The sequence below is a fragment of the Dipodomys spectabilis genome, unplaced genomic scaffold (assembly GCF_019054845.1).
Source record: "Dipodomys spectabilis isolate Male_0828 unplaced genomic scaffold, ASM1905484v1 ptg000130l, whole genome shotgun sequence".
NCBI lineage: Eukaryota > Metazoa > Chordata > Mammalia > Rodentia > Heteromyidae > Dipodomys > Dipodomys spectabilis.
This window is the reverse complement of record NW_024870807.1, coordinates 301,465-326,216: the sequence shown is the minus strand read 5'-3', so window position 1 is coordinate 326,216 and position 24,752 is coordinate 301,465. Positions and strand designations below refer to the sequence as shown.

At 39.1% G+C, this 24,752-nt stretch overlaps 1 protein-coding gene across 3 annotated transcripts in view; it reads right to left on the bottom strand.

Moving 5' to 3' along the window:
- The window catches only part of Rbl2 (RB transcriptional corepressor like 2), a 66,709-nt gene that overhangs the window by 30,939 nt on the left and 11,018 nt on the right, over window positions 1-24,752 (bottom strand). For 2 of the 3 annotated variants that reach the window (XM_042689895.1, XM_042689897.1), the window contains exons 4-12: window positions 24,158-24,222; window positions 18,844-18,972; window positions 14,829-14,989; window positions 13,872-13,936; window positions 12,490-12,676; window positions 7,209-7,375; window positions 4,407-4,516; window positions 2,744-2,847; window positions 109-246 (exon numbers count right to left, since the gene is read on the bottom strand). In XM_042689895.1, the coding sequence (XP_042545829.1) occupies window positions 109-246; window positions 2,744-2,847; window positions 4,407-4,516; window positions 7,209-7,375; window positions 12,490-12,676; window positions 13,872-13,936; window positions 14,829-14,989; window positions 18,844-18,972; window positions 24,158-24,222 (1,126 nt within the window). The remainder of the gene's footprint in view (window positions 1-108; window positions 247-2,743; window positions 2,848-4,406; window positions 4,517-7,208; window positions 7,376-12,489; window positions 12,677-13,871; window positions 13,937-14,828; window positions 14,990-18,843; window positions 18,973-24,157; window positions 24,223-24,752) is intronic. The other variant, XM_042689896.1, reaches the window with a different exon arrangement.

Below are 24,752 nucleotides of genomic sequence, written 5' to 3'. Positions count from 1 at the left end.
TTATTGAATATGTAATTTAAAATAGTTTAAAATACTTACATGCTAATAAAAATTACATGACAACAAGAAGTTGGTCTCATCAACACGCAGTATATTTTGGAAAAATACCTTATAAAAATGATAAAGCGGAACATCAAATATTTCAGCAATGAGTGGAAAATTCCCAGGAGGCTTGTAAGAAAAAGTGATGACTTCAAGGCAGCAGGCCAAGAGTGATCTATGGAATGCATCCTGTTCCAGAATACCCTATAAAACAAAGGTAACAGCATTTACAAACATTAGTCTACTCTAAAAAGGTCCCTTTAATCAAACACCAAAAGAAGTTTTGTTTTCTGAGAGGATGTGTTTACTTTGCTACAAAACCCTTAACTTTCACAAATAAATTCATCTTTTCATTAAAAAAAATAAAGGAATATATAAGCATTTTCAAAAAAAAACTCTTGTATGTTCCAAAATAAACAGAATAAACATAATTACATCCCTAACCAAAACACACACACACACACACACACACACACGCACACGCACACGCTTAGAATAATGACATAGCAAGATGTCACAACATAATAACATTATATAATAATAGGCCACTATCATAGAAGAGAGCTGGAATGCAAGACAGTGGTAACTGGTAGATTTCCAGTGGTAACTGGTAGATAATCACCTATCAAAAGTCCATAGGTAGGGCTGGGAAGGTGGCTCAGTGGTAAAGCACTTGCCTTGCATGAGGCCCTGGGTTCAATTCCTCAGCACCAGATAAGCAGGAAAAAAAAGCCAGAAGTGGTGCTGTGGCTCAAGTGGTAGAATGCTAACCTTGAGCTGAAGAGCTGAGGATCAGCGCCCAGGCCCAGAGTTCCGGCCCCACGACTGGACCCCCCCCCCCCCCCCGCAAAAAAAAAAAAAGTCAACAGGTAGCCGAATGCTGTTGGCTCATACCTGTAATAATAGCTACTCAGGAGACTGAGATCTGAGGATCTAGATTCAGAGCCAACTCAGGTAAGAAAGCCCTTGAGGTTCTTATCTCAAATTAACCACCAGAAAACCTGAAATGGAGCTTTGGCTCAGTGGCAGAGAAAAGAGCTAAGGGACAGAACCCTAGGCCCTGGGTTGAAGCCCCATGACTAATCCCCCCCTCCAAAAAAAGTTAACAGATTTAATGTAGAAGACAAAGGAGACAGAAACACTAACAAGGGTTGTCAGGAGTGAAAAGGGATTTGTGTTAAGTGGGTGTACACTGTTCGTAAAGTTGAAAAATTCTATAGATGGATAGTGGTAATATATACTTAACACTGTTAGTAAGCTTAATGCCAGTGAGTTATAAACTTAAAGATGACTGCCAGGCACTGGTTGCTTTTGCCTATAATCCTATCTACTCAGGCAGCTGAGATCTAAGGATCTCGCTATGAAGCCATCCTGAACAGCAAAGTCTATGAGCTTTTTTGGGGGGGTCTGGTCGTGGGGTCTGAACTCTGGGCCTGGGCGCTGTCCCTCAGCTCTTCGGCTCAAGGCTAGCACTCTACCACTTGAGCCACAGCGCCACTTCCAGCTTTTTTTTTCTGCTTATGTGGTGCTGAGGAATCGAACCCAGGGCCTCATGCGTGCAAGGCAAGCGCTCTACCACTGAGCCACCTTCCCAGCCCCTATGAGTTCTTATCTCCAGTTAACCATCAAAAAAAGTCAGAAGTGGAGCTGTGACTCAAATGGCAAAGTGCTAGCCTTGAGAAAAAATGCTCAGGTACAGTACTCAAGCCCTGAAGTCAAGCCCCAGATCCAGCACATAAATAAAAAAACAAAAAACTTTAAAAGATTAAAATACTACTTACTTTATTAAGTATATTTTAGCATGGTAAAAAAAAGATTTTTAGGTATGCACTTATGAGTATTCACAATACTCCAGCCTAAATCATACTTACAGTTTATATACTTTCAGTATGTGTTTCATACACAAAAAATTAAGTCAGGGCTGGGAATGTGGCTTAGTGGTAGAGTGCTTGTCTAGCATGTATGAAGCTCTGGGTTTGATTCCTCAGTACCACATAAACAGAAAAAGCCAGAAGTAGTACTGTGGCTCAAGTGGTAGAGCACTAGCCTTGAGCACATGGAGGCTCAAGGACAGTGCCCAGGCCCTGAGTTCAAGCTCCAGGACTGGCAAAAAAAAAAAAAAAAAAAAAAAAAAAATTAAGTCATACAACAGTCCTTTGTACAACCAGATATATATGTGTATACATACTACATATATACATATATACAAGCAATGTAAGCAGGTGTAATGGTACAGTCAAGAGGCTGAGGCTGGAGGATCTCAAGTTCAGAACTAGCTTGAGCTATTACAGCAAGACTTTGTCCCAATTTTTGTAAAAAACTGAGATACATATTTACTTGTACAGTGCTTACCTATGAAGTGTGAGGCCTTGAGTTCAATCACGAACAGTAGGAAAAGAAGTGAAAATATCCACAAGGAATTAGAATAGTTTTATAATTTTTAGGTTTGAATTCAGGGCCTCATGGTTTCTCCCATAAAATATGTTCACTATAACATATGACTTGCTACAGTGATAAAGACTAACTTCTTCTGTTGATGAAGATGAAGATGAGAGGGCTTGGTGCACAAGTTTCCTTAGGTGCTAATCTTACTCCCTAAAGCCATACATCACGTCACTAGACTTTGGGAGTCTAGTGACTAGCTTACTTTGGGAGTTTCAGGGAAGACTGAAAATGTTTCACTCTGATGATTTATACTCACAGATAAATCCATGTCTCCTAATCTTTTCTGCTCTTGCTCAATAACAGATTCCAATACTTTATAGTAAAGCATTTCTGCAAAACGAAAATGTTTGCTGGCAATTTCTGTACAAATACATAAAAACACAAAAGTCAAATACAAGGAAAATAAGTATTGCAGAAAATGAAGATCCCTTCCTATCTATAAAATAAAATTTCTACAATTGTTGATTCAATTATCCTTAAGATTCCTTAATGTTCTTCATGGTAATATTCACATTTTTCTAAATCTGAGATAAAAGTTGCATGCAAAGAACTTATCATTCCATTAAGATCCATTCCTTTTAATAGGTGCTGGTGGCTCATGCCTATAATCCTAGCTATTCAGGAGACTGATAACTTCAGACAGAAAATTCTGTGGCAGTCTTAACTCCAAATCATGACCATAAATGCTAGAAGAAAGCTGTGGCTCCAGTGGTAGTGCTCTAACCTTGAGCAAAAGAAATTCAGAGTCAGCACTCGGGCTCTGAGTTGCCCAGGACCAATTCATTCCTTTTATTTTCTGTATTTATGAGTAAAATAAAGCTGTTGTAGTTTTGGTGATGACTACCTACAAAGGCCAATTTGTTAAAGTATTGGTTCCATGTTGGCACAAATGGGAGGTGGGAGATGCTTAAGCCTTTGGAGGGAGCCTGCTGGGAGACTGCTGTCTCCCTCCCACTGCCATCACTCACTGCCCTAACCACGGGCTCAAAGAAACAAAGCTACTTGATCACCTATTTTCAGGTATTATCTCAGGCATTTTGTTATAGGAACAGGAAGTGGACTAATTATATATATGGTAAAAGGTTTGTAATTAGTTTACTATTCTACATATACTTGGTTCAAACAATTCCCAGGCTAGCATCTGTGAAGTGGAGAATCAACATCCAAAATACTTGAGACTTCTTGAAACTCTGAATACCAGTGTAACGCTGCAAGTTGAATATTCTACACCTGAGCTCATGTGATAGACTAAAAAACTTGTTAGTCTATGTGTATAAGGTATATATGAAACACAATGAATTCTGTATTTAAAACTGGATTCTATTGCCAAGATGTTTCTTTTTACATATTCAGTATTACAACCTCCCCAGCAATCTGTAAGTCTTCTGTACTATTCTTTCTTTACTGTAGAATCAAAATTCTTACATTAGCTTCCACTTGACAAATGATAACTAAAGAATTTATATATTGGGCTGGGAAGGTGGCTCAGTGGTAGAGCGCTTGCCTTGCATGCATGAGGCCCTGGGTTCGATTCCTCAGCACCACATAAGCAAAAAGAAAAAAGCCAGAAGTGGCGCTGTGGCTCAAGTGGTAGAGTGCTAGCCTTGAGCTGAAGAGCTGAGGGTGCCCAGGCCCAGAGTTCAGGCCCCACGACCAGACCTCCCCACCCCCAAAAAAAAAAGAAAAAAGAATTTATAAATTAAGAAAGTACCAAAAGACCAATATAATGAAAGTAATAGCTTAAAATTCCTCTGTGAAATCAGAAACCACTGGCATGACAGAATGTACAGAGAGTCACATTCTAGCCTTCAGCCTAAAATCCTGAGTCTTCCTTATGTTTCTGACTCAAGTTTCTGAAAAAGGAATCCATGTAGTTAAATGTTAACATGATGAGTTACATACACAATATTAAACCTTACCTTTAGCACAATTACTAAAATCCTCATCTAGCTGGTAATGCTGAGAATATATTTCATACATTTCTTTCAATCTGTTAGCAATAGCCTGGGTTGGATCCCTGGAACATGTCCTAAAAAGTAATAAGATCTAATGTAAATGTCTTGCCAAATCACAAGGGATATAATGGTTAATTTTAATTTCATGAACATGTAAATACAAAATAATGTGAATAGACACTGTATACTTCCTCAAATTAATTCAGAAAATCCCATACCTCTTTCCAAAGGTGGTGGTGGTGGTAGTGGTACTGTTTTGAGTGAAAAAGGTATTTCTTGCATGGGGCTGTATGTGTTTCTACAGTAAGTTTAACAACCTTAGTCCTGGGCCCATTGGAATGTGGTAACTGGCCCCACATGACTTATAACACACATCCAATCATTGATGACAACCAAAATTTCCCTCAATGGACTGCCTAGAACACAATTCCCAATTGAGAAATCTGAAAGAGCCAGGCAAAAATGGTGCATGCTTGTAATCCTAGCTTCTTAGGAGGCAGAGATGGAGAAGATGGTTTGAGGTTAGCCCAGGAAAAAAGTTTGTGACATTCCATCTCACAACTGGATACAATGTTGTGTGTTTGTCATCCCAGCTATGTGTAAAATATAAATAGGACTGTGGTTCAAGCTGTCTTGGGAATTGAAAACTTTATTTGAAAAGTAATAGAAACAAAAAGAGTTGAGATATGACTCATGTAATCAAATACCTACCCATCTATATTGTAAAGCCTTGATTTCAAATACTTGTTAAAATAAAAAACAACAAAATAAATAAAAAACAAAAGCCCAACCTTCCTAGAACAGAACAAATCATTAGAAACCATTACTAGGATGAGAGAGAGGAGAAAGAGAAGAAAAAAGGGGGGAGGGGGGAAAGGGAGGAAGGTACACGTATGCTGGTCTTGAACTCAGGGCCTGGGCACTGTACCTGAGCCTTTTTGTTCAAGGGTAGTGCTCTACCACTTGAGCTTCAGCTCCCTTTCCAGCATTTTTTGGAGCTTATTTGGAAATAAGAGTCTCACAGACTTTTCCTATGATCCCTAGCTCTCGGCCTCCTGAGTAGCTAGGATTACTGGAGTAAGCCACTGGTGGCTGGCCATTAGAATTTCTTTTGTTTCCACTAGAGTTTAATAATTGATTACTTATAGGAAAGCAATATGAGTTCAATGTGGAAGCAACAAAAACAATTACCATGTGAGCTTTTGTAGCAACTATGTTTTACTTATAGGAAAGCAATATGAGTTCAATGTGGAAGCAACAAAAACAATTACCATGTGAGCTTTTGTAGCAACTATGTTTTAATTTTGATCATAAATGAATAGGTTCACTGTAAAACTGCAGCAAGTTTAGAATATTATATATAACACATATAACCCAGAATTCTACTTATGAACACATGCATGCACCTTTTACCTAACATCTACTGGTAATATTTAATGTCATTAATGCTGCTTAAGATTAAAACTATTTTTTTGTTTTTGGTCGTGTGGCCTAAACTCTGGGCCTAGGCACTGACCCTCAGCTCTTCAGCTCAAGGCTAGTGCTCTACCACTTGAGCCACAGTGCCATTTCCAGCTTTTTCTGCTTATGTGGTGCTGAGGAATCAAACCCAGGGCCTCATGCATGCAAGGCAAGCACTCTACCACTGAGCCATCTTCCCAGCTCTGAAGATTAAAACTATTCTGACTAGCTAGGGATTGTAAAGATCTTGAAACACAAAGAATTCAAAATAGGCTCATAAATAAAACATATGCATAAATGGGGCAGCTGTGGGCATTGAACAATTGATAGAACACATGCCTAGCCAATACAAGTTCAGTCTCCAGAACTGTGAACGGAAGGAAGAGAGGGAAGGAAGAGTGGGAGGGAAGAAGAAAGAAAGGGAGGAAAAGAAGAGCAGGAGAGAGGAAGTAAAAAGAAATGTGTGTGTAAAACACTCTACCATCCAAGTTCATTGGCTTATGCTAGTAAACCTAGAAACTTGAGGTCTCAGTTTTGAGGCCCCTTCTTTTTTTTTTTTTTTTAATTTAATTTAATTTTATTTGTGAACATACTGTACAGAGGAGTTACAGTTACATGGGCAGGATAATGTGTACATTTCTTACCAAGCATTGCAGCCTCCTCCTTTGTTTATCCTTCACATCCCTTCCCAGCCTCCCCCCTCCCCCCCTAATCCCAATCCTTCTCCTTCCTCCCCCCCCAGACCCCCCCCACCAACGTTGTAAAGTTCGTTTTGGACATGACAACTTGTACTTCTCATTGTTGCAACAGGTCCACCTGTATTGAGGCCCCTTCTTAACAGAAAAATCGTGTTATAGCATAAGCTTATAACCCCGGCTACATCAGGTAGCATAAATAGGAATATTATGGCAAAAAAGACTCTTTAGGTAGAGCAAGAAGGGCTGGAGGAGTGGCTCCAGTGATATAATGCCTGCCTAGTAATTACAAAGAACTGAGTTAAAACTCTAATATTGAGGGGGAAAAAAATGTGATTTTACCAGCTACTTAAGAGACTAAGGCATGAAAATCAAGTTCAAAGACAGCCTGGGCTACACAGTAAAGTTGCAGGTCAACCTAAGCAACATAGTAAAAATGCCATCTCAAAAAAACATGTTTCTTTAAAGGTTTCTCAGTAACACTGGACTGTTTTTGATTTTTTTTAAACCCAATTGGATACTACTTGGGTACTATAGCCTCAACAGGCTGATACATAATGGTAAATGAACAATAAATGAACATTTCAAGGCTGATGGAGCTCAAACCAACCTGAGAATCTGTTCTAGCTTCTCACTTGGTGCATTCCTGAGGCCTGTCAGCATGGTATGAAGACGGCTCAAGCTGTGTGCAGCTGTGGTAATGGGGGTCATACAAGGGCTGTTCTCCTTATTGTACTTCATACCACTAAGCGGTGTGGAGATTTTAAGTGCTTTTGACTAGAGGGGAAAAATGAAGAAGAATTAAAACAAATATCTGGGTCTGAAAGATTTTTCTTCCCAAAAAGAATTCAAATAAATCCAACTTTTATCAATAAATTTTAGCAATTCACTTACCACTATTACTTGATAAGTACCACCAGTATTCACATAAATATGTTTGAAATGTCAAAATATGTTTTAGTCAATCAAAAATTCTATCTTAAGTTATATCTCCAGCTAAAGGTATAATTCAGAGTTAGAGCACTTGACTACTATGTACAAGGTTATATGTATGATCCCCAATACCACACACACACACACACACACACACACAAAAACCAGAATAGATCCTGCTGTCCTTCCTCATAATTAAACTGTGGCAAAGATGAGCATTATACTTGAACAATTAAGAATATCATAACCATCTACCACTATTTGTAAACATCCAAAGCCTGACAAACTATCAAAATAAAATCCGTGATTTAATAAAAGTCCATCTGAGAGTATCAAATTTGCCTCAGAAAAACTAAACATCCCCCCAAACAGGCAATTTGATACAAAACAGTCTTCACTGGTCTTTTTGCCTCTCTACCGTTAGTTAATAGAATCTACCATAGCATTTTTACCCCTAAAGTTAGCCAGTCAAAATTTTGGAATATAAGTATGAAAAAGGAAAAAGATATGACTTCCTGACAAAGAATTTAAGCAGAAGTACATACACTAATAAAACATCTTTTCTGGCTTAGTGGTAGAGTGCTTGCCAAGCATGCCTGAAGCCCTGGGTTCAATTCCTCAGTTCTACATAAACAGAAAAAGCTGGAAGTGGTACTGTGGCTCAAGTGGTACAGCACTAGCCTTAAACACACAGAGGCCCAGAGACAGAGCCTAGGCCCTAAGTTCAAGCCCTATGACTGACAAAATAAATAAATAAAATAAAAATAAAACTCTTTTCTAATTTTTAAAGGTTGTGATAGCTTAACAAGATCTCTGAATATTAAAGATAAGTCACATTTTCCAAGTATGTATGTATTTATTTTAGAGTTTTAAAACCATCTTGCAAAGTTTTAGCTGGCAACAAAAAAGCTATTCAGTTCTCATAAAATATAGAAATACAGCAATACACTGCCATGCTTTCCATATTGAATCTATACGCTTTGTTATTATTTTTTTTATTGTAAAGATACTATACAGAGGGTTACAGTTACATGAGTAAGGTAATGAGTACACTTCCTGTTGAGCACTGTTACCCCCTCCATTGTTGAATCTATATGCTTTTTATGTCTTAAAGAATAGCAGAGTTGGGGCTGGGAAGGTGGCTCAGTGGTAGAGCGATTGCCTTGCATGCTCAAGGCCCTGGATTCGATTCCTCAGCACCACATAAGAAAAAAGAAAAAAGCCGGAAGTGGCACTGTAGCTCAAGCGGTAGAGCGCTAGCCTTGAGCTGAAGAGCTGAGGGACAGCGCCCAGGCCCAGAGTTCAGGCCCCACGACCGGACCCAAAAAAAAACAAAAACAAAAAACAAAGAATAGCAGAGTTAAGGCCTTCAATTTGTTTAGGGAAATTTATCCTATCATTTTTCCAAGTCAATAATATAGTGTAGATGGCTGCTCCCTATCTCAAATTTCCTGGGCCCACTTTTTCACTGTACATGAACCAGTGCCTGCTTACTCTGGCAGAGAAACAATGAATGCCTGAAGAAGCAGCCACCAGTAGCACATAGCACATAGCACATCATCCAGGAATCTAGGTGTGATAACTACAAGCAGCTTCCTGCCCAGAGTCCTTGAAGTGACTTTGGGGCTTCTTGGTATCACTAATAAAAGTTTAGCTTTATTGTTGATCAGTAGAAAAATGGGGGTGGACAAATAGACTCTGTAGTTATGTGGGGACTAGTAAAAGGAGGCTGGGCAGGTGGGAGGATAAAGGAGGTAAAATATGTTAAAATAGATTATTGGCAACTATGAAATTGAAACAAGGAAACCTACTGGGGATGTTTGGGAGGAGGAGAGCAGGGAGTATGATAGAGGAGGTAAGATTGGTTGGGATAGGTATAAAAAGTGTAGAAAAGTAACAATGATATTTTATTTTTGGTGTGTGTGGGGGGGGTCTGTCCTGGGGCTTAAACTGTGGTCCGGGCACTGTCCCTCAGCTCTTCAGCTCAAGGCTAGAGCTCTATCACTGGAGCCACAGCGCCACTTCTGGTTTTCTGAGCAGTTTATTGGAGATAAGAGTCTCACAGACTTTCCAGCCCAGGATGGCTTTGAACCGTGTCCTCAGATCTCAGCCTCCTGAGTAGCTAGGATTACAGGCGTGAGCCACCAGCACCTGGCTAACAATGAATTTTTTTTAAAAAATAGAAAGTTTAGTTTTAGCAGGATCCTGGTGGTTCATGCCTATAATCCTAGCTACTCAAGAAGCTGAAATCTGAGAATTGCAGTTCCAAACCACCCTAGCAGGAAAGTCCATGAGACTCTAATCTCCAATTAACCACCGGAAGTGGAGCTTTTAGTTCAAAGTGGTACAGCACTAGCCTTGAGCAAAAGAGCTCAGGGACAATGCCCAGGCCCTGGGTTCAAGCTCCATGACTGACCAAAAAAAAAAAAAAGTATAGCTTTAAGGATCACGTAGAGGATTCTTTAACTCAGATATATAACACAGAGTTTTAAAAAATACTACAATGAGCTGGATGCTGGTGGTTCATGCCTGTAATCCTAGCTACTTAGGAGGCTGAGATCTAAGGATCACAGTTCAAAGCCAGCCCGGGCAGGAAAGTCTGTGAGACTCTTATTTCCAATAAACTACTAGAAAATCAGAAGTGGCACTGTGGCTTAAGCAGAAGAGCACTTGCCTTGAGCTCAAAAGTGCAGAGTAGCATCCAAGTCAGAGTTCAAGCCCCACAACTGACAAAAATAAGAAAATTAAAATAAATAAGTAAATACTAAGATGCAACATTTGGACTGCTCCAGAGCTTTGTCCTAAGACCCCTTTTATTCTTTCATCAACTCATAATGGGAGGTAATCGCTCTTCATTCTATGACGTATGGGCCATCACATTTTGATAACTTCAGAACTTAAGCACACTTCAACCATTCTTGTCCACTCAGGTGATGAATTTCTAAACTGCCTACTACTAGGGTCACCTAAAAGATCTCAAATTTGATATACTAATAACCCTAACTTTTAAGCTACACCCCTTAACTTCTTCCTTCTCAGTAAATATGAACAGTAAAATGTTTTTAGAATACCTATTACATGGAGAACACCACATAAAATGTTGGTCACAGGGGGCAAGGAAGGTGGCTCAGTGGTAGAACGCTTGCCTTGCAAGCCCTGGGTTTGATTCCTCAGCACCACATAAGCAAAAAGAAAAAAGCCGGAAGTGGCGCTGTGGCTCAAGTGGTAGAGCGCTAGCCTTGAGCTGAAGAGCTGAGGGACAGCGCCCAGGCCCAGAGTTCAGGCCCCACGACCGGACCCAAAAAAAAATTAAAAAAAAAAAAATGTTGGTCACAGGCCTTTTGTAGCTTTATTCTGAGTCTACTTCCCTCCCTACTACTGGGAGACATGATACAGGCACTAACAGCAGAGAAGGGAAAGAAGTTATTGGAAACAGAGATGAAAAAGAAAGCCATAGGAGTATCTTTCTTTTAGGCAGAGAAAAGAGCCAGGTCAAAGGCTTTGTTTTGGCGTAGCAATCTAAGAATGAAAAGGGAAGTTAATGTGGCATGAGTAGAATCATGAGGAAAGCAGCAGATGGATGGAGAGGTAACAAGGACACTTAGGACCTTACAGCATTTTTAAGGACTTGGGTTTACATCATTTACCCAGTAGTCATCACTACTTTTCCCTCTAGTACACCCTAACCCAAAATACTGTGGGTACTAGCTCCAAAATGTGACCCAAATATAACCTTTCTCTAAATAAAGCCACCATGAATTACTAGAGTCATTCCAATAACCTCCTTATCCTGGTCCTACTTTCCTACATGACCTACATGACCTGCTGGACATCTGGTCACAGAGGAGTGTTATCACTTTTCTCAGAATCACCCACTTAAAAGCTTGCATCTCAGTTGGGGATTGTTGGCTCACCCCTGTAATCATAGCTAATCAGGTGGCTGATATCTGAGAATCGTGGTTCCAAGCTAGCCTGGGCAGAAAAGTCTGTGAGACTCTTACTTCCAATGAAAAGCCCTAAATGGAGAGTGCTAGTGTTTGTTCAAGCCCCAGGGCCAAGTAAAAGAAAAACTTTTTACAATGGTACAATGGTTCCCAAAAGCCTTTAAAACCTGCCTATCCCATTCCCCTCTCCTTTCTCTTCCCTCACTCACTTTATTCCTACTATAGTAGCTTTCTCCCATGATTCTAAACTGCCAATTTTGTTCCCACCTTATACCTTTCCCCAGCTATGCCCAAAGTTTGCTTCCCTACATACCTCAGGTCTCTGCTAATACTGCCCCCTCAGAGTCACCTTTCCCAACCATTTTGCCTACCTGTCCTTGACACTTGGTATTTAACTTCATATACAATACCCAACATACTTTTTTTTTTAACTTTTTTGTAATCTATTGATAATTTCCCAACATTAAAAATATAAGCTTTAGAACAGGAAGTTTGTAGCTGTTTTGGCCACTGCTGTTTTCGGTTTTGTTCAGGACATGGGGTGGTGTATAAGATCCTTTTAGACTATTATTTAAACAAGCAGACCAGTCTCACATCTGAAAAAACCTGAGAAGAGAAATTCAATCACCATCATCCTAGGATAATCCCAAAACTCTATTTAATAGAATTTTCTTACAGTCTACAGATTTTCAGTTTCTCCAGTACCTTAAATGAAGGTCCAAATTCAGATTAATTTATATTTTCTAATACTATGTTCATGATGCATAAGGTTGTATACTATGGGTGCAAAAATTATCAACAGGAAACATTCACTTCAATTTATAGTAAATCTTTTCAGAGCTAACTAAAACCTTACAGAGTTGACAGTAACAAAAAAGTAAATCAATAGATAACTTTTCAGTTGAGGAGTTAGATGGGCATTTTCTTTGTACATTGCAAACAAAGCACATACACAAGGCTATGTGAGCAGAACAGAGTGGAGTGAAGAAGAAAGGAGCCCAGCTTCTGGCTCACCTTGTCAAAGTGCTGCTGCAAGATGTTTTTCACCTGTGCTCTCTCAGCACTCTCTGCTCCTGACCCCATGTTCAGACACCGGGACAGAGTCCCAATTTCCTCCTCAGCATCCTCTCCAAGAAATATCCGTTCATCTAAATTCCCAGCAGATAGAACATACTCCTCATAAGCCTTACTGATGGCTTTACTACAGGGGGGGAAAAAAACAGACAAATGTACTTTCTCATAAGTGACATCTCCATTAATGTCTCAAACCACCTAATTATTTCATCTGTTTATTTACTACTAAAAGTTTTTTGGTTTTTTTTTGTGTGACTAGCCTGAAGTTTGAACTCAGGGCCTCACAAGTTGCTAAGCAGGCATTCTACTGCTGCTTCAATCATGCCCCCACCACACACAGATTTTACTGATTGAGAGGAAAATCTTTCAAACTTTTTGCTCAGGCTAGCTTTGAACCATAATCCTCCTATAATCTCCAACTCCTGAGTTGGAAGGAATCAGGAATCAGCTACTGCCTCTAATAATTTCTGGAAAGTTAAATTTCAGTAAACTGAAGACAGTAGCAGGGAAAATTGCTACACTCAGTGTATCTAGCACACAGTGAGTGCATTTCACTAACAGTGGGTAGGGACATTAGGCCAATCTGCCTGATATGTGCAGCTTCTGGTGAGAAGCTTGGTCCTTTCTCTCCTGGCTGTTCTAGGTACATTCAACACTTTTTGTACATTCAACTCTTTTCCCCTACATAGTTCCAAAAGTTCTTTTCTGTTTTTTTTCCTTTTTGTGCCAGTCCTGGGACTTGAACTCAGGGCCTGGGTGCTGTCCCTGAGCTTTTGTGCTCAAGGCGAGGCCACAGCTCCACTTCTGGCTTTTTTTGGTGGTTTAATTGGAGAAAAGATTCTCACACACTACCCTGCCCAGGCTGGCTTAGAACTGCAACCCTCAGACTTCATCCTCCTGAATAGTGAGGATTAAGCTACCAGTGTCCAGCTGGATTTTTGCCCTTGTTTTGCTTTTTCAAAAAAAAAAAAAAAAAAAAAAGCTCTAAGTAGAGCAGGCTGGTCTCAAACTCATGATTTTCCTGTTAAGCTCAATCTTTCTCTAAGTGTGGGGATTATGGGCATATACCACTGTGCCTGACTCCAAAAAGTACTTTACTTCAAAATCTGTACTCTGAAAGTATGACTAAAGAAGCTTTAAACTGGAAAAATAATTTTCAGTATATTTATAGTATATTAAACACTTAGGTTGACAGCATTTTTAAGGCTTCCACGTACTCTCCCATAAAACACTCCAACTATTCAGAGTACAAACAATAAAAATGGTGAGCTCTGAGATTCCCCAAGTATACATTTTAAAAATAGTCAAACAGAAGTACTCACAAACTCTCTCCAAAGTTCCCAGGTTCCAGAAAACCAGTAAGATTTTCTTCTTTACCCTTGAGAAGCTATGATTAAAAAGAGATACTTAAATTAGATGGGCACTGGTGGCTAATGCCTGTAATCCTAGCTATTCAGGAGGCTGAGATCTGAGGATTCATAGTTCAAAGCCAACGTAGGCAGGAAAGTCCATTCCACTCTTATCGCTAATATACTACTCAAAAAAAGCCCTAAGTGGAGATGTGACTCAGTGGTAGAATTCTAGCCTTGGGCACATAGAAGCTTAGGGACAGCACCCAGGCCCTGAATTCAAGGACTGGCAAGGAAGGAAGGAATGAAGGAAGGAAGGAAGGAAGGAAGGAAGGAAGGAAGGAAGGAAGGAAGGAAGGAAGGAGCGAGCCAGGCGCTGGTGGCTCACGTCTGTAATCCTAGCTACTCAGGAGGCTGAGATCTGAGGATCGAGGTTCAAAGCCAGCCTGGGCAGGAAAGACTGTGAGACTCCTATCTCCAATAAACCACCAGAAAACCAGAAGTGGCGCTGTGGCTCAAGTGGTAGAGCATTTGCCTTGAGCTGAAGCCCAGGTCCAGAGTTCAAGCCCCAGGACCGACAAAAAAAAAGAGAGAGGAGGGGAAGGGAGGGGAGGGGAGGGGAGGGGAGGGGAGGGGAGGGAAGGGAAGGGAAGGGAAGGGAAGGGAAGGGAAGGGAAGGGAAGGAGGAAAGGGGAGGGAGGAAAGGGGAGGGAGGGAGGGAAGGGGAGTGAGAAAAGAAAGAAAGAAAGAAAGAGAGAAAGAAAGAAAGATGGAGAGGGAAAGAGAAAAAGAAAGAAGGGAGGGAGGAAGAAAGGGAGGAAGGCAGGCAGGCAGAGAAAGAAAGAAAGAGAGAAAAAGAGAAAGAAAAAGAGGAAATTATCACAGGAAATCAAGTCTTTCCAAAGCCACACCATGTTGTCACTTGCAGACCTTTTTTTCATAAAGTTTCCTAATATATGGTTTCCAGAAATGCTCCTTTATTCCTTTTGCTTCCAAAACAAGGCCATCATGTAAGGAACAGAGTTTCTCGATGACACAAGGTGGGTCAGAGGAAGGTTTAGAATCCTTAGCATGAAAATCTTCACATAGGCCTATGATGCACAGAAACACAGAACATATATATCAGCCTTCAATAAGCACAGTGTAATAAACTAAATTACAAATCGAGTATATTCTAGATGAATGGTTATATGAATTTATGAGAAATGGTGTTTATAAGCCTAATTTTTAACTCTATTAAAATATGCCTCAAAGAAATAGAGATTAATACACCACAGCACAACAGTTTCAATTATTCCCAGCACTTAGGAAGTAAAAGCAGGAGAATCATGAATTTGAGATCAGTCTGGACTACAAACTAAGTTTTAGTTATATATCTCATATAGTTAGACCCTGTCTCAAAACATTAAAAATTCAGTTATTCAGTCATCTATCTGGAGATGGTTAAAAGAGGAAACTAAATTCTAAGTTTCTAAAAAAAAACTAAAACCTTTAACTTTATAAGGCTTATATTCAAACAAAAACACTTTTTTTAAAGTATAGTATATAAACCAGGTGCCAGTGGCTCATATTTGTAATCCTAGATACTTGGGAGACTGAAATTGGGAGGATCACAGTTCAAAGGCAGCCCAGGAAGAAAAAAGTTCACAGCATCCCTTCTCAATGAAAAACTATGTGTGGTGGGAGGGAGGGAGGGAGGGAGGGAGGGAGGGAAGGAGAAAGAAAGAAACAAAGAAAGAAAGAAAGAAAGAAGGAAGGAAGGAAGGAAGGAAGGAAGGAAGGAAGGAAGGAAGGAAGGAAGGAAGGAAGGAAGGAAGGAAGGAAGGAAGGGAAGGGAAGGAAGGAAGGAAGGAAGGAAGGAAGGAAAGGAAGGAAGGAAGGAAGGAAGGAAGGAAGAAAAGAGAAAGGGAGGGAGGGAGGGAGGGAGGGAGGGAGGGAGGGAAAGAAAGAGAAGGAAGGAAGGAAGGAAGGAGAGAGAAAGAAAGAAAGAAAAGAGAAAGAAAGAAAGAGAAAGGAAGGAAGGAAGGAAAGAAAGAAAGAAAGGAAAGAGAGAAAGAGGGAGGGAGGGAAAGAAAGAAAGAGAGAAGAAGGAAGGAAGGAAGGAAGGAAGGAAGGAAGGAAGGAAGGAAGGAAGGAAGGAAGGAAGGAAGGAAGGAAGGAAGGAAGGAAGCACGCAAGCAAGCACGCAAGCACGCAAGCTGCCAGGAAGCCTATGATGAATTGTGCACATCAGGTGCATGCACCTGAGCATGAAGTGAGACTCTTGTCTCAAAAATAATGGGCAACAGTCAGGGTTGGCGGCATGGTGCAGTGGTAAGAGTGCCTGCCAAGTTTAAGGATCCAAGTTCATACCCCAGTACCACCCCCCACACACACATACTATATACAAATTACATACTTAGATTTACAATATTAAATATACTTAGTCTATTTATAGTATGTATTTGCCATAATGTTGGAATAGAAGGGGGTAAAAGTCTGAGAAAAATAAAAGGGCTTGGTACAGTAACTCATATCTACAATCCTAGTTACTTGGGAAGGTCACAGCTCAAGGCCAGCCTGGGCAAAAAATTAGCTAGATCTTGTCTTGAACTACTGTCCTGGGAGGCTTTATTGGAGTACGTAGATAGAAAAATGACAGTACAAGATGGCCAAAAATCAAGAGATCCTATTTGAAAAGTAAAGCAAGGAAGGGCTAGACATAGCTCGAGTAGTGGAGTGCATGCTTAGATAAAAGAGGTCCTGAGTTCAAAAGTTCCAGTACTAAACAGAAAAAACAAAAGAAAGAATCATATGGAAATATGAGCAGGGCGCTGGTGGCTCACGCCTGTAATCCTAGCTACTCAGGAGGCTGAGATCTGAGGATCACAGTTCAAAGCCAGCCCGGGCAAGAAAGTCTGTGAAACTGTTATCTCCAGTAAACCACCAGAAAACCGGAAGTGGCGCTGTAGCTCAAGTGGTAGAGTGCTCATCTTGAGCTGAAGAGCTGAGGGAAAGCGCTCAGGCCCAGAACTCAAGCCCCACTACCAAAAAAAAAAAGAAATATGAAAAAGGGGATGTGAAAAAAAAAAAAAAAAGGGGATGTGTACCACAAATAAGCAATACTGAGTTCAGTCTCCAGTGCACATATGAGTACACATGCACACACACATGCATGCATGTGTACACACATGCACAGGAAATAAAATTGATATAAAAGGGAGTTAAGAAATAAGGAGCTGGTAATCCTAGCTACTCAGGAGGCTGAGATCTGAGGATCTAGGTTTGAAGCCAGCCGGGCAGCAAAGTCCCCGTGACTCTTATCTCCAATCAACCACTCAAAAACAGGAAGTAGAGCTGTGGATCAAAATGACAGAGTGCCAGCCTTGAGCCAAAGAGCTCAGGGACAGTGTCCAGCCCTTGAGTTCAAGCCCCAGAACCAACCAAAAAAAAAAAGAAGAAGGATAAAATAAGAATATAGGTTGAGTATCTGTTATTCAAATGCTTGGGACTAAAAGTGCTTTAGATTTGGGAGATTTTTGGATCTTGGATTGTCATTAGTAAATGAACATTCTTAATCTGAAAACCTCAAATCTGAAACTGTTTTGGGGGAGAGCACTGCTAACTGAACTCAGGCCTGTGCATATTTGCATGCTACCACTGAGCTACCTCCCTATACTACATCTGAAATTTTTTGAACATATACAAATGAGTAACTCCACTAATTTACAAATCTACTCTAATTGTAAGGACTTAGAACTTCTAATTGGAACCACCCCAGAGTTGACAGAACTCTACCACAGTATTACTCAAATAGAAGCAGCATGTTAGCTTTTATTTTTTAAGTGTGTTTTCAACTAGGTGCCAGAGGTACACACCTGTAATTCTAGCCACTCAGGATTCTGAGATCTGAGGATTAAGATTCAAAGCAAAACCCGGTAAACAAAGCCAAGAGATTCTTATGTCCAATTAACTAGCAAAATACCAGAAGAGGAAGTGTGGCTCAAGTGTCAGTCTTGAGCAAAAAAAAGTTCAGGAACAGTGCTCAGGACCTGAGTTCAAGCCACAGGACTAGAACACACGTGTGCACATGCACGCACACACACACATACATACATATACATACATACACACCTATTTAAAAAAAAAACAAAAAACAGGGTCTCAATATGTAGTCCAAGCTTCCAAATGCTGGGATGAGAGTTGTGCACAATACCAGCTATAAATACTTTTTGTTGTTGGTGGTGGTTGTGGGGCTTGAACTCTGGGCCTGGGCACTGTCCCTCAGCTCTTAAGCTCAAGGCTTGTGCTCTACCACTTGAGCATTCTAGTAATTGGAGAGAAGAGTCTCACAGACTTTCTTGCCTGGGCTGGCTTTGAACTGCGATCCTCAGATCTCAGACTCCTAAGTAGCTAGTAAGCCACTGGCACCTAGCTTATACTTTTTAATATTTGTTTTATATATCATAATTTGGGCTGACCTATATATTTCTTAGAGAAATTACACATTTTAACATACATTAAATGCATCCCAAGATGATTTTCATTACAATACTTGTGGCAGTTTAGGAAAAAAAAACTACTTACAGAATTTATTCTGTGACAACGAAGAAATGAGATTAGTAAGATCTTTTTTGCCTCCAATAGTGTATCAGGCATGAAGTTTGTCAATGGTGTAAAATATTACCAACTTTGACATTATCTTCGCTACTCTGAGTTTTTAAATCTTTTCTTCACTATTTCACAAAACTTCTAAAACTGCTATTCAAGTCCTTAAACTTTGTGATATTTGCCTCAATGTAGAGTGCTTACTCCTGTTTATAAGTGCCATGATAATATTATGAGAGTAGTTTTCAAATACAAAAGTTCTCTGAGATTGTCAAATCTTTAGAATATATATGGCCCCTAGGAGTGAAACATAATGTAGAAATGTAGACTGTTCAAAAATCTTTGAAATAAAACGTACCTTTAAAATTAGGATTCACCAGTTCTTTACGATTGGAACACTGTATAGCATTTCCATAAACTAAATCTAAAGCACACAGCAGAAGATGGTAGGAATTGACCAAATCATCACTAATCATAGGAAAATTACCTGTGAGATTATAAAAGATTTAAAGGTTATCATCAACTTTATACTTTAAAACAATTTATTCACTTAATTATAATGGTATTATACAACCCTGTACAAAGTTGACTCAAGGGTGACATTAAATGTTGTGGCAAATTTGTAGTTTGAAATATTACTCTTACATTTAATAAATTTCTAAGAGTTTATAAGAACGAAACTATTAAAAGTGCTATTCATTAATTCATATATTCATTAAAGAAGCATTTACTAAATATGTAATAGCAGACTAAACTTTATTATATTGGTCTAATCTTTGAAAATTCCCCACACACAATATTATAAATTATCTCAAAGTGTAAAAAAATCATTTTACATGAAAACATTTTCTGCCATAAAAATTACTGGAAAGTCATAAAGAGCTGAAAAATGATTCATATAATTGTTTTTCTCATACATTTACATTTAAAAAGACCAAAAACTTAATCAGAGCCTCAATGGTTGTTGTTGTTTTTTGTTTTTTAGTGTTGAGTCCCATGGGGCTTGAGCTATTAGTCTAGACTGAGCCTGGATCAAATTATTATAGACTGAATTAGTAAGATAAAATTCAACCACTGAGATCATTGCATACACACACACACAAAAAATGTCAAGTTCTGTTCTTTCTGTTAATGAACTATAACCAAAATAAGGACAATAAAATTATTTTAAGCAGCTGGGTAACAGAGGCTCCTGTCTGTAATCTTAGCTACTTAGGAAGCTGGTATCTAAGGACTGAGGTTCAAAGCCAGCCTGGGCAGGAAAATCCTAGAGACTTTTATCTCCAATTAAGCATGAAAAAGGCCAGAAATGACACTATGGCCCAAGTGGTAGAATGCTAACCTTGAGCAAAAAGAGCTCAGGGACAGTGCCTAGGCCTAGAGTTCAAATCTCAGGAACAGCACACACAAACACACACACACACACACACGCACAATTTTAAGTTTATATAGTACCAAATGCATATACATACAAAACAAATATACACTTCTAAATACACACACACACATACACACACACACATACACAGATCTCTTTAAAATAAATCCTAGAAGCCAGGGTACCTGCCCAATACAATCCTATGAAATGATTACTATAATATGTAATATCATCATGCAAGCTAAACTTGTGGTAGCCACTATAATGTTATATATTCGTCTTCCTTTATTCCATACCACTGATCCTGTCACTATTTTATTTATGTTTTATTTTACTTTTGCTGAAGACTGAACTGAGGGCTCATGGAATACTAAAGCAAATACTATACCACTTGAGCCACATCTCCAACCTAACATGTTTCCAAGCTAGGCACTCTGCTAATATTTGTAATTACAGCTACTCAGGACTTTTTTCAGCCCAGGCAGAAGATAGCAAGACTGTCTCAAAAATAAGCTGGGCATCATGGTGCACACCGATAATTCCAGTTATTCGGGAGGCAGAGATACCAGAATTGTGGTGTAAGCAGTCTGGAGCAAAGTCACAAGACTTGATCTGAAAAACAAACTAAAACCAAAAGGACTTGGGGGCATGGGTTAAGTGACAGAACTGACCTAGCAAGTGAGTGGCACTGAGTTCAATCTGTATGACCAAAAAGAGGAAGGGAAGGGAGAAAAGGAAAAAGAAGGGAGAGAAAGCTGTCAAGTATAATAGAAAGCATACTCAACAGCTCATATTTCTTATATTTCTTATAAATCACAAACATAGCTCAAAGAAAGGATGACTCTCACTTAACTAATTAAAGAGGACCAGCTATATGTAAAAAACACCTAGAAATCAATGGCATGACACATCCTTGCCAGAAGCCTTTACAATCAACATGAAACCAGGATCCAAGAGATATGGGTTCAAATCCTAGCTCTGCTTCTGTTTTACAAGTCTAATCTTTGAGTTAGCTGAAATTCTAACATCTAGTGGTAAGAATCTCTTCTATGTAAAACTCCCTTTTACATGACCTCTCTCTCTCTCTTTTTTTTTTTTGGTAGCAGGGCTTAAACTCAGGGCCTGGCTGTCCTTTAGCTTTTTCAAGGCTAGCACTCTACGTCTTGAGGTCTACTTTTAGCTTTTTGCTGGTTGACCAGTCTCAGACTTTCCTGCCCAGAATGGCTTCAAACCACAATCCTCAGATCTCAGCTACCAGAGTAGCTAGGATTAGAGGTATGAGCCACTGGCACCCAACTTCACAGTTTCTTTTTTTGAAGTTTCTGTTTATTTTGGTCAACAGTGGCCCAAAAATATTAAGTGGAAATTTTCAGAAATACTTGAGGTTTTTGTTTTGTTTTTAATGTGTTTATGTGCTGGTCCTCGGACTTGAGCTCAGGGCCTCAGAGTCGTATTTGGTTTTCCCTCAGGACTAGTGATCTGCCTCTTGCACCACACCTCCACTTCTGGGTTTTTGTGGGTTAAAGAGTCTCATCCTTGTCTACTTGGGTTAGTTCTGAAGCAAGATTCTCAGATCTCAGCCTCCTGAGCAGCTAAGATTATAGGTGTAGAACACCAGCACCCAGCACAACCTCTAAATTTTAAACTGCATGAAATCTCTTAGTGCTCTGTTGTCTGGCTCTTGGCTCTATCTCGCCTGAGATATGAATCATCTGTGTTTAGTTTGTTCATGTTATGTGTGTCACCCATCCATTAGTCACTTAGGAACCATCTTGGTTATCTGATCTACTGTCACAAGTAACCCTCAATTTATTAAGTAATCACACCACACAAATATAGCATGCAAACAAATTGGATATGCTAAAGAAAAGCCCTAAAGACCTTCCTTTAATTAAAAAAGTACAAGTTTTTACTAAAAAGAAAATTGCATCCTGAGGTTACTAAGATCTAGAATATAGAAAGTTATTTTGAGACCAAGAGATCATATATAAAATATATTACTAAATTTTTTCTATTTTATTATCAAGTTCTACACTTGTGAAATTCCTTCTAGCTCCAGACATATTGTTTTCAACTCCACATTTTACAGCATTATTTAGTGGCAAAAGTATGCTGCATAGACTACAGAAAAAGCTATAATCAGTAACTAGTATAACTATACTTTCTTTCCCCCTTTAGATGCTAAGAACTATTCCTATATAGAAATACTAAAGACTAAAGTACTAGAGAGTATTTCAGTTAATGCATATCTTAGACATATTGAATGAGAAAAATTGTGTCCAAGGCATTAGATTATATAGAAAGTAACTTGAAATCCCCCCTCAACTAATAGCCTGATTAATAAATGGACAAAGGAGCTAAATAGAGACTTCTCAAAGAAGTAAGCATGGCCAATAAGCATATGAGGAAATGATCAACATTTCTGGCCATAAAGATATGTAAATCAAAATAACACTGAAATTCCAGCTTACCCTAGTAGGACTGGCCAGCACTGAGACTATGGACAATAGCAAATGTTGGTAGGTATGTGGGGTAAAAGGAACCGTTACATTATTGGTAGGAATGTAAACTAGTACAACCAGTCTTTGGTGATTTCTCAAAAAACTAAACATAAAATCACCTACCCAACACATTACAAGTCAGTGTACAGTAAAGACACCTACACATCCACGTTCATAATAGCCAAGTTGTGAGAACAGCCCAGATGTTTTACAATGGATAGCGGATCAAAAAAATGTGGTACATATGTACAATGGAATTATTCATCTATTAGAAAGACTATTAGAGACAAATGACTCATTTTCACTCAAATGTGGAAGCTAGGACTATAAAATAAAAACATGCATGATAACATATACAAAGCTCTATGCATATACACACAAACTAACAAAAGGATTGTATATTTAGGGAAGGAGTGCAAAGGTGTAACTTTTCCTACACAATTAATGAACTGTTAATCAAAATGAATACCAGGAAGAGGAAAAATGTTTTGTGGGTGAGGGGAGGGGGAGGAAGCAAAAGAATGAAGGAAGAAAGGTTGGCAAATGCAGTCATGACATTCAATGTACATTATATAAAAATTGAACTATGTAACTTGAGGGTAAGAATAGTAGAGAGAAAAATGGGGGAGAAGAATGGAAGGGGTTTAATCAAAATGAATACCAGGAAGAGGAAAAATGTTTTGTGGGTGAGGGGAGGAGGAGGAAGCAAAAGAATGAAGGAAGAAAGGTTGGCAAATGCAGTCATGACATTCAATGTACATTATATAAAAATTGAACTATGTAACTTGAGGGTAAGAATAGTAGAGAGAAAAATGGGGGAGAAGAATGGAAGGGGTGACTTCAATCAAGATTCATTATATTCATAACCTGACTTATGAAATTGTAATCTCTTTGTACAATTATTTAATATAATTTTTTTAATGTTTTGTGTTTTTTTTTTTAAAGTAGGGGCTGGGAAGGTGGCTCAGTGGTAGAGTGATTGCCTTGCATGCCTGAGGCCCTAGGTTCGATTCCTCAGCACCTCATAAGCAGAAAAAGCCAGAAGTGGCACTGTGGCTTAAGTGGTAGAGTGCTAGCCTTGAGCTGAAGAGCTGAAGGACAGCGCCCAGACCTAGATTTCAGGACCCATGACCAAAAAAAAAAAGTAATTAGAGCTTTTCTTAAGATAATCAGTCATGACTAAGACATGTCAGTCCCACTCAGTTGAATGAGACATGTCTCATTAAAAAAAAAAAAAAAAAACCCAACACTGAAAATACAACTTAATAACAGAATAAGGTGACTTCAGTTCATAATTCAGAAGAATAGCTTTGGGTCAAGAGGTTGTTGACTAAGAATAAAATTAAAGGATTTCCCATTTAATAAGAGAAGATTTGGATATTATGGAATTCAAAAGACTTTTCACTTAAAGCATCTGAGGGCCAGGCACTAGAGGCTCATGTCTATAATCTTAGCTACTCAGGAGTTTGAGATCTGAGGATCATAGTTTGAAGCCAGCCCAGGCAGGGATGTCCATGAAACTCTTATCTCCAATTAATCACCAAAAAGTTGAGCTACAGCTCAAATGGAAGAGTGCCATATTTGAGCACAAAAGCTGAGGAACAGTGCCCAGACCCTAGGTTTAAGCCCCAGGTCCAGCATCAAAAACTAAACTAAAAAAGAAAAAAATCTAAGGTAAAAACCTTTGAGAAATTTTCAGTGAGGATCTCTTCCAGATATGTATTACAGGTTGGTAAAATAATATCTGAAAATTTAAGTGAACTAATCAAAATCTAAACATTACTTTTTCTTACCTTTTGCATATATAAAAAGCACCCAACAAAAATGGAAAATTTCAGACACGGTACAGGGCTGTCGCCTTTGGGGAAGGAAAAAAAAGTTATGAGACAAACAGAAGAATTTAGAAAAAGACATCCCAAGTGATTGTAAGTCAGATGTAAAACAAAGCTCATACAAGAGGAGTAATACCATATTCAGCTTTCCTGGGGAAGATGTGTAAGAAATTCTGACCCAACCATATACTGGAAGAAAATAGTGGGGAGCCAGAGCAAGAACTCATGACAGAAAGAAAACAATTCTGAAGATTATTTAAACTTTTTGAAATCAGGATATGTAAGGCAGAAAATAAAAACAATAGGTTTTTTTTGATGAGATTAGCATAGCTAATCCTGCTTTGAGACCTCTGTGGATAGCTAGATATTTCTCCATTTCCTCCCCTATCACTGCTGAGCAAGTGTTAGCCCTCTCCCCTAAATACATTCACTCAGTTTTTTTTTTTTGCCTGTCATGGGGCCTGAACTCTGGGTCTGGTCACTGTCCCCTCAGCTCTTCAGCTCAAGGCTAGTGTTCTACCACCTGAGCCACAGCGCCACTTCCAGCCTTTTCTGC